Genomic DNA, 10,468 nt, shown 5'->3' with positions numbered 1-10,468 from the left:
CTGAGCCTTTCGGGAAGGTGGCGGAGGAAAGTAGGCGGGGCATCGTGCTGACGCAGCTGTTCTGCGGGCGCCGACGCCTCCGGGGCGGGGCGTGGGAATGGGGACTTCTGGGACGCCGGCGGGGGGGGGGGGTGCATTTGAGCTCATTGAGAACCAATGTATCTAGTCTTTTCCATCCAAGACTCGATTACGGTTAAAACTTTTATCATAAAACTGTGTTTTGCATTAGCTAACAGTAATTGACGGGATGTAGAGGAAAGAGACTTTGAACTCGGAAAACCTGGGAAGCAAGGCTTTACCACTGTGTCATCGTGAGCCTTGTTTCGTAACATAAAATGAGGGTGCTTGTGAAACTGCTTTGTGAAAGGTAAAGCTCTGCATGGAAATTCTCTTATTTGGATGAAGTCTGAAATCTGTGATAGTACACGTCACGCAAGTATCTGTTCCTCCTTACAGCCTCCCAGACTCGCCCGTTTTCTTTCTCAATGGCTCTTGTAGCTGTTTTTCGTTGTTAGTTGTCAGTTTCCATCACTGATGTTTGCACAGGACTCAAATAAATCTTAATGGAGACAGATTTTTCTGTTTCTCTAGTTTGCGAGATAAAAAAATACAACTACTTTATTAGCTTTCCCTAGTTTATTCTGTGGTAACAGATAACTCCAGAATACTAGTGGTTTACAGCAACAAAGGTTCATTTCTCACTCGTGTAACATGTTGGCTGGGAGAGGGCTAATGCTCTGTGCTCCATGTGCTGTCTTTATTCTAGGATCCAGGAAAAGGCTTTCATGGAGAGTTACGGCAAGATTATATTATATTGACTGTTTAAAGTATTACTGAATCTTTGACACTTCTAAACTTTATGGAACTTTTTAAAAACACCCTGTCCAATAGGAAGATCTTAAGAAAATCCCCAAAGAGTTGAAAAAACGAACAAACTTAATCTATGACACAAAGAAAATCAAAAGAGAAATTAGAAAGTATTTTGAACTGAACGATAATGAAAATATATAAAAAATCGTGGGGTATCTCTAAAGTAGTACTTAGGGGACATTTAGAGCACTAATTGCCTATAGTAGAAAAGAAGAAATGTCTCAAATCAACCACCTCATCTTTCCACCTTAAGAAACTAGATAAATCAAAGCAAATTAAAATCAAAGTAAGCAGAAAAAGGAAATAAACATCAGAGTGTAAACTCAGTGAAAAATCACAGAGAAAATCAATGACATCAGAAAAGAGCAATAAAATTGATATAGCTTGAGCGAGATGGATACAATGTGAAGAAATGAGGATACAATGTGAAGAAAAGAGGATACAATGTGAGGATCAAAGAGGTGAAATAATTACAGTCTCTACAGATATTAAAAGGATAATAAGGGAGAAAAGTAATAAGGGATTTGTGTACAATTTTATTTCTATAAATTGAATAGCTTAAATGAAGTGGGCAAAATACTTGAAAGATACAAATTCCCAAAGCTCATTTAAGGAGCAATGAAGAATCCAAATATCCCTATATCTATTACAAATTTTGAACTTGTAGATAAAAACCTGCCCACAAAGAAGACTCAAGGCTCAGATGGCTTCATTGGTAAATTCTACCAGACACTTAAATAAGAAAGAATACCAATTCTGCCAAACTCTTCCATATTGAAGAAGAGGGAATAATTTCCAACTCATTCTATGGGGCAAACCCATATTACCAAAAGCAAAGACAGTACAAGAAACTACACATCAACATTTCCCATGAACATAAATGAAAAAAATTCTGAACAAAATTTAGCAAATCAAATCCAGCAATGTGTAAAAAAGATCTTGGATATACATCAACGATAGAAGAGTGCTTTACCATCTGAAAATCAGCTGTACTTCATCACATTAACAGATGAAAAAACAAACCAACCATGATCATTGCAGTAGATGCAGATTAAGCATTAACAGCAACATCCATTTTTCTGATAAAAAGTTTCTACAGCTTAGGAATAGAAGGAAACTTCCCTGCGAACTTCCTCCATCTAATAAACATCATCTACAAAAAACCTACTCTATAAACCTATTCTTTATTTGCAGATCACATGTTGGTTTATGTAGGAAATTCTATAGAACCAATTAAAAAAGCTACTAGAAGTAATAAGTGAGTTTTGCAAGGTTGCAGGACAAAAGATCAATATGGGAAAGTTAACTGTAATCCTACACACTAAGAACCAACAATCTAAAAAAAACATAATTTACAAAAATATAAAAATATAAATACTAGGGATAAATCTGGCAGAAGATGTGCAAGACCTGTATCCTGAAAACTATAAACCATTGCTGAGAGAAATTAAGAACTCAATAAATGAAGAGATATATTGGGGTCAAGAGTCAAAAGACTACATACTATTAAGATGTTAATTTCCTCCGGATTGATCTGGATTCAGTGCAATCATATTCAAAATCCCATTAGCATTCAGAAGTCTTATTATTTATTTTAGAATTTTAACAATCTGGTTCTAAAATTTATATGGAAATGCAAGATCTAGAATAGAATAGCCCAAATAACTCTTAAAAAGAACAAAATTGGAGGGCTTACTTCCTGATTATAAGAATTATTATAAGACAATAATAATCAAGACAGTCCTATCAGTGGGTCCATGTATATATGGACTCATACTGGAGTTTACAAATAGATGGACAACTGCCCAGACAATTCAATGAGGAAGGAATAGTCTTTTCATCCAAAGGTGCTGGAACAACGGATATCCATAAGCAAAAAACCATTGACTTGCATCCATAAACAAACTCAAAAGAATACACAGTAGAAAATCTTTGTGACTCTGGGCTAGGCAAGGATTTCTTAGATATGACACTAACAGTGTCAAATATCGGGCTTCATCAAAATAAAAAATTATGTTCTTCAAGTCACCTTACAAAAAAAAGAAAAAGACTAGCCACAGACTCGAAGAAAATATTTGGAGGTCAAATAGCTAGTTGATAAGAAGTACCTGTACCCAGATATATTTAAAAAAAAGTTCAAAGTCAATAAGATTCAATAAGAGAACAACAGAACTTTTAAAATGGGTGAAAAATCTGAACAGACACTTCACCAGTGAAAATGTAACTTCCATGACACGCGGCTCAATATCATTAATTATGAGGGAAATTCAAAGTGAAACCAAAATGCAACACCATTACCTAGTTATCAGAACGGTGGATATTTAAGACTGATAAGACTTAAATGCTGGAGAAGATGTGGAGAAACGGAACTCGCATACACTACACTGGGAAAGAAGTTGGCAGTTTCTTAAGAAGTTAAATAAACACTTATCGTATTCCGCAGCCATTCTATTCCTAGGTATTTACCCAATAAAAACGGTAGCATATGTTCGCAAGACTTGTATATGAATTTTCACAGCAGCTTCATTCATAACAGTCGCAAACTGGAAACAACTGAAAATGTTCGCAACAGGCAAATAGATATACCAATTTTTGTATAGAAATACAATAGGGATTCACAATAAAAGGAGCGAACGACTGATACACACGACGTGACTGGATCTTCAAACAGCTCTACAGCATCATGAGCGGATGACGGCGTCACACCCGGTAGAGTCCAGAAAGCAGACCGCGGGCCGAGAGGCCGGGGCGGTGGGCGTGGTGGGCGGGCACCGCCGGGGCGACGAGAAACTCTTCGGGTGATGACCGCTTCGCGATCTTGAAGGACCAGGCGCCTGCGCCTTCTTTCGTGTGCGCTGAAGGACAAACGACGCAGTGACCTGGGCTGAGGTGTGAGCGCGGGTCGGCGGGGACCCCAGGCCGGGGCGGGCCTGGGAGCCTACAGCCCGGGACCCTGGCTCGGGCTGCCCCCACTTCCGCCCGGGCCACGTGCTCGCGGCGCGGCGTCCCGGCTTCCGGTCCGGCGGGGCTCCCAGCCCGTGCGCTCTCGTTCCGCCCGCGCGCCGTCCGCCGCGGCACCCGAGCGCCCTTCCGCCGCCGTCCGCGCGCTTCCGCCGTCCTCCGCGCCCTGGTGAGCGCCGCGGTACGCGGGGCTGCCTGCGGGTTGTGGGGGCTGAGAGAGCGCGACGCGGGCAGCGGGGCTCGGCGTCCTGTTCTCTTCCCCCAGGGACGCCTTCGGGGCCGAGAGCGGGTACGCGGTTGCGGCCTTGGCCTCCTGGGTGCCCCGCTCCGGGAACGCGTTAGCGGCTCGACGGGGGCGGGGGAGCCGCTGCGGGGACCGCGCCGCCTGAGCCCGGCGTCCCCGCCCGCCGCCGCCATGCCCGCGGGCACGCCCTGGCCCGCCTACCTGAAGCTGTTCGCGGCCGGCCTGTTGGCCATGTGCGCTGGCGCCCAGGCGGTGCACAGATGCTACCGGCCAGACCTGGTGAGGGGCCCGGGGCGGTGAGGACGCGGGCGGACGCGGTGAGGGGCCGGGCGGTGAGGACGCGGTGAGGGAGCCGGGGCGGTGAGGACGGGGTGAGGGGCCCGGGGCGGTGAGGACGCGGGCGGACGCGGTGAGGGGCCGGGCGGTGAGGACGCGGTGAGGGAGCCGGGGCGGTGAGGACGGGGTGAGGGGCCGGGGCGGTGAGGACGCGGTGAGGGACCCGGGGCGGTGAGGACGCGGGCGGACGCGGTGAGGGGCCCGGGGCGGTGAGGACGCGGGCGGACGCGGTGAGGGAGCCGGGGCGGTGAGGACGCGGTGAGGGACCCGGGGCGGTGAGGACGCGGGCGGACGCGGTGAGGGGCCCGGGGCGGTGAGGACGCGGGCGGACGCGGTGAGGGACCCGGGGCGGTGAGGACGCGGGCGGACGCGGTGAGGGGGCGGACGCGGTGAGGGGCCGGGCGGTGAGGGAGCCGGGGTGGTGAGGACACGGTGAGGGGCCGGGCGGTGAGGACGAGGTGAGGGGCCGGGCGGTGAGGACGCGGTGAGGGAGCCGGGGCGGTGAGGACGCGGGCGGACGCGGTGAGGGGCCGGGGCGGTGAGGACGCGGTGAGGGAGCCGGGGCGGTGAGGACGCGGGCGGACGCGGTGAGGGGCCGGGGCGGTGAGGACGCGGTGAGGGAGCCGGAGCGGTGAGGACGCGGGCGGACGCGGTGAGGGGCTCGGAGCGATGAGGACGCGGGCGCACGGGCGCGCACAGGCTGTGGCCGCGGGGTCTCGGGGGCGCCCCTCGCTGCCGGACGCCGCGGCTCGACCACTGGGGTCTCGAAGGGCAGCTGGGTGTCTGTCCAGTTCTGGCGGCGTCTGCCCGTGTTTTCAGAGAGGAGACCGAGGCTCGGAAGGAAGGGGCTCCCGGGCTGGCGGGGCGCGAGGAGCTCCTGCAGGGTGGGAGCCGGCCTTTTTAGCGGGGTTCCTTCTGGGGAGCGCAGCGCGCTGGCGTCGCTGGCGGAGTGCAGAGGGGGTCCAGCGCTCGGCACCCCGTCCGCTGCCCACACCTGCTGGTCGCGTGTCCGCCCCGCCTTTTTTCTGTGGCGGGCGCTCACGCGTAGAGTGGAGTTTTCCCACGTACGCAGGCGCTCGTGCACACGCGTGGCTGCACCCTGCCTGTGCGCTAACATCGACGAGAATAGACCTTCTTTTATGTCGGTTGTCTTCTTTCCAGCCGCGCGTACTGTTTCATAATGCGGCTATTCTGTAAGTTAGCTCCGTAGTGACATTTAGGTGCGTCTAGTTTTTGTACAAGCTATTCTAGTTTTTTCTTGCCGCTTCAGACTTCTCTTTGAGACTTGTGGGGAAGCGTCGGGGATGCCTCCTGGGACGGAAGGGTGGGAACTTCCGCAGGAATGCCGCTCAGGCTAGCTTAGGCGGGACGTCCTGCAGGCCGTGCGAGGGAGAGTGCCCGGGGTGGGGTCCTGAGACGGTCCTGCTGTCCCCGGGTCACTGTGAGCACTAGAGTGCGTGTAAAACTAGAGCGACAGACTTTGTTACCGTGTGACACGGCGACGCCAGCGTGGGACCGAAGCCGGGCAGAGCCGCGGACTTGGCCGGAGTGGCTGCCGCGTGTGAGAAGCTGTGTGCGTTGCTGGCATTAGGGGAACCTGGGCTCTTTGACCACGCCTGTGGTGGCGGCAGTGGCTGCCACTGCTCTGGCACGCTCGGCTGCTGGCCGGTCTGGGTGGGGTCCGGAGCAGAGGACGCTGCTGAGGGCTGCTTCTGGGGGACGCGCTGGCGCTCCTTTCCCTGGACCCACCCACTCGCTGTCGGAACAGCGGAGGCCGGGACCGTAAGCAGATGCTCTGGAGTAGGAAGGTGCCTTTGGTGGAGCTACACTTTGGCATTTTCCCTAAAGAATCTGGACAGAGGACAGGAGGGTCAGAAACTCACTGGGGCTCATGACCAATCAATGATTAAACTGTGAAGTTTATTTTTTGTTTAATTTCTTCTCTTCTTGTACTCTGCTTGTTATTGAAAGCATGGTAATAAAAGTCTAATTGTTACTTTAGTTTTATGCGGTACTGGGAATTCTAGTTACTCCCGGTGTGTGTCTGGGTGTGTGTACAAGAGAGTGGTTGTGATTACTTTGTAGAAAATTGAAGGATGCTGTTGTTTTGTATGAGACTTGTGATTTCACATAATTCCCTTTCATGACTTGGAAAAAATAATCGCTCTTCTAAATTGATTAAATTGTACTCAGTATACTGAACATGAAACAACCTACATACTTTGCTTGTAATAATGGAGTTGAAACATCAAAATCCTAGGACTAGTTTTAAGAGAGGAAATTGGTGAAACAAGTTACTTGGACTTTTATTCCAGTTTCCAATCTTGAGTTTTCAGAAAGTCATTTTCACTTCAAAATGAGACATGCAGTACTTCTTTTTTTTTTTTTCCTACCTTTCCTGTTACTCTGGCCCAAACCCCATACTCTATCCTAAACTGTTTATATTTGTTTTAGAATTAATTAATTGCTAGGAGATAAAAGGGTAAAACGAGACCAGACAAGATGTTTGAACTTTAGGCATTGGAAAGCTACTGTAGTTTTCTGATATGATTGTGGTTGTGTCAGAATAATTCTGCAGTGATATGTACAATAGTTTGACAAACGAATTTATTTCTAGCCTTGAGCACTGAGCAGGGTCTGTTGATTTATTCATTTAGCACATTTATTAACTGCCTTTCATAATGTAGAGGATTAATAGGGTTATAGGAAATAAGGAGATTACATTGCAGTGCATGCCCTCAGGGAGCTTACAGTATAGGCTGATGGTTGCTAGAAATAGATGTGCCTCCAAATCGCTAAGATAGAGGGCCTTAGGTGTTAACTCTGATCAGAGATACCGGGAAGCAGAGTGGAGTGGGCATGGAGGGAGGCAGTGATACACTTCAGCTCACTTGAGGCAGCACCAGCGTGGGCTTTGCGTAATGAGAACTTCTGTAATGCCAGTATGGGGGGTGGTGTGGGGCAGGGACTTTGGGAGGTGTTCCAGGCAGAGAGGACGAGTATGCCAAGGCTGGAGGTGGAGGCATGTAAATACAGTATACTCTAATCAGGCTTTCATTGAAATGCCTCTTCAGGTCACCAAGACTTCCATGTTTGTTAAATCCCTTGTGCCAGTTATCAGTCCTTATCTTTCTTGACCCATCATGTGACACATGGAATGCTCATGTGACACGTGGAATACTCATGGAATAGCTTGTGACACAGTGGAATACTCTGACTACCTGGGCAATCTCATCTAGTCTCATGGCATTACTGTTCATAGAGTATCACAATTTTATTTTCAGCCTAGACTTCTCTCTTGAACTCCAAATTTGGTTATCACCTGAACATTTGGCAGTTCCACTTGGATGTCCACTGAGCATATTCAAAATTGTGCTTGTGATCTTTCCCTCACTGACCTCTTCTTGCTGTCTTCCCTTTTATAGTAAATGGCAACTCTATTCTTCCAGTTGTTTAGACCAAAACCTGGGAGTCATCCTTAACTTCTCTTTCATACTGCACATTTCATCAAATCCCGTTGGCTCCATGTGGAAAGTACGTTCAGAATCTGATCACTCTCATCACCTCCATAGCTGCTACCCAATTCAAGCCACTACCCTGTCTCACCCTAGTTATTGTAATAACTTCCTAACTGGTCTTTCAGCTTCTACCCTCATTGCTCTTTGGTCTGTTCTCAACGACGCCACCGTTGTCTTTTTTACGCTGGAGTCAGGTCATGTCACTCCTTTCTGCTCGCAATTTCTCAATGACTTCCCATCTCAGAGTAAAAGCCATTGGAGGCTTTATCTCCCTTTTTTCTCTGCCTTGTTTCCTCCTAAGTTGTTACAAAGTGTTCGGTACTGACCACCTTGCTTTTCTCGAACACAAAGGCACACTCCTGCTTCAGGTCCTCCTGTACTTGTGGTTCCACCTCCCTGGACCACTCCTCCTGCACGGCAGGCTTTCTCATCACCCCTCGTGTCTTTGTTTCACAGTCACCTTCTCAGCCCATAAGCACATGAGAAGATGCTCATTGTTATTAGCCATCAGAGACATGTAAACCAAGACCACAACGATATACCAGTTTATACCCACTATAATGGCTAAAATTAAAACGATAGATAACAAAGTATTGGGGAGCATGTGAAGAAGTTGGAACCCACATACACCCCTGTCAGGAATGTAGAAAGGTGTGGCCTTTTCGGAAAACAGTCTGGCAGTTCCTCAGACATGACCATAGGATTGCCTTATGATCAAGTTCCTCCACTTGTAGGTGACTGTCAGAGAAAGATGAAAACATGTCTACACAAACACTTGTACAAATGTTCCGTGGCCATAGTCATAACAGCTAAAAAGTTAAAATGACTTAAATGTCCATCAACCGATGATTAGATAAATAAAATATGGTGTATCCATATAATGGAGCATTATTCGATGATAAAAGGAAATGAATTACTGATACGTATGATAAGCCTTACGTGGATGAGCCTTGAAAGCATTATACTAAGTGACAAAAGCTAGTCACAGTGGACATACACATACTGTATAATTTCATTCCATTTATATGTAATGTATGGAATAGGCAAATCGATACAGACAAAAAGATTAGTGTTTGCCAAGGGCTGGTAGAGTTGGATGGAAATGGGAAGTAGTAACTACTAATAGGCACAGGGTTTCTTTTTAGGAGGATGAAAATGTTTTAAAATTGATTGTGGATGGATGCTCAGTTCACTAAAAGTCATTGAATTATGTACTTTAAATGGGTGAATTGTATGATATGTGAAATACATTTCAATAAAGTTTACAAAAAAAGTCACTTTTTCAGGCTTTCCTTGAAGGAAGAAATTTTGTAGTTTTTGGCTTCCTGTTCTGTGCCTTTCATCACAGTAGGCACGTAGTATTTTGGAATGAATCGATTCCTAATAACCAGTGCCAGTTACGTGGCAGGCAGTCAGTAAAAGATTTGAATGAATTTCCAGATGTGGAAAGGTTTATTCAAATTTATGAACCTGTTGATTGATATTTATGTAAAGCCATCCCTCTGTAAGCCCTGTAGTACTTAAGTCAAGACTCATAAATGAAGGGCTGGGAAGGGACTTAGATCAAAACACAGGTTCTCATAATATCTATCACTGAGTAGCAGAGGACTTTTTGTTCTTTGCTTGCTTTCAAATCTTTCAGGTCACGGTTAATTATGGTCTAAGAAAGCACTGGTATCTATGTGATCTTGTGTTGTTTTTTCTAGACAATACCTGAAATCCCACCAAAACCTGGAGAACTCAAAACGGAGTTGTTGGGACTAAAGGAGAGACAACGCGAGCCTCAAATTTCTCAACAGTAGAAGCCTCAAAATACAACTATACTAAAAATTCTGTGAACAATATTGTAAATCTTAAATATATATATTTTTAACTTATTGAATGTCAACCTACTTGTCCTTAAGCTCTTAATGCAATGTTAACTGCAGGGCGAGGTGCTCAGTAAATATTAATGGATACGAAGAGATCTAATTATTGTTTGGATATTATTTCCTGAAAACTGCCAAAACTTGTATCATCAGCTTCTTGAATGTGACTTGGAAGATAGTTTTTGCTGTTAAGTGAGATAGAGTACTGTAAGATCTTCTGCTGTTGTGATTCTGGTTTATTTCTCTGAATAAGCTTTGAATATAATGGTGAGTGGAAATTACAAATAAACTGTAATAAAAGTGAACATTTAAAGTTTGAGGTTCTTTTGGAATTATGTACATATTTTGGACTGAGATTCTTTTTTTAAGTAATCATAATTTTAATGGCTATAAAATATAATAAATGTTTTTAAGTGAAATTTTTATACGCATAATGTTTTTTTACCTTTTTATTTTGAAATAACTTCACATTTAGAAGAAATTTACAAAAACAATATAATACATAAAACCCGAACATGTCCGCCGTCCAGATACCCAAATTTACCAACAATTAGTATTTTGTCACATTTCTTATATCATTCTATCGTCTTTCTATTTATCTTCTAAACATTTGGGAATAGGTTGTATATATCATGCTTATCAAATATTTAACAATCCCATGTACATTTCCT

The 10,468-nt window shown here is 45.9% G+C and overlaps 1 protein-coding gene across 1 annotated transcript; it reads left to right on the top strand.

Moving 5' to 3' along the window:
• Positions 1 to 4,213: 4,213 nt before the first annotated feature.
• Positions 4,214 to 10,196, top strand: UQCC6 (ubiquinol-cytochrome c reductase complex assembly factor 6). Its single transcript, XM_077111853.1, has 2 exons — positions 4,214 to 4,354; positions 9,636 to 10,196. The coding sequence occupies exons 1-2, from the start codon at positions 4,247 to 4,249 to the stop codon at positions 9,729 to 9,731; spliced, it is 204 nt and encodes a 67-aa protein (XP_076967968.1). The 5' UTR covers positions 4,214 to 4,246; the 3' UTR covers positions 9,732 to 10,196.
• The last annotated feature ends 272 nt before the right edge of the window (positions 10,197 to 10,468 follow it).

The sequence above is a fragment of the Tamandua tetradactyla genome, chromosome 7, assembly GCF_023851605.1.
Source record: "Tamandua tetradactyla isolate mTamTet1 chromosome 7, mTamTet1.pri, whole genome shotgun sequence".
Classification (NCBI taxonomy): domain Eukaryota; kingdom Metazoa; phylum Chordata; class Mammalia; order Pilosa; family Myrmecophagidae; genus Tamandua; species Tamandua tetradactyla.
The sequence above is the reverse complement of the archived record's forward strand: the minus strand, read 5'-3'. Positions and strand labels throughout refer to the sequence as shown.

What these genes read in the sequence shown, in the direction of transcription:
- UQCC6 (XM_077111853.1), top strand. Translation starts at nt 4,247, where the DNA reads ATGCCCGCGGGCACGCCCTGGCCCGCCTACCTGAAGCTGTTCGCGGCC. An exon ending in GATGCTACCGGCCAGACCTG is followed by an intron (nt 4,355 to 9,635) that starts GTGAGGGGCCCG and finishes TGTTTTTTCTAG; the next exon opens with ACAATACCTGAAATCCCACC.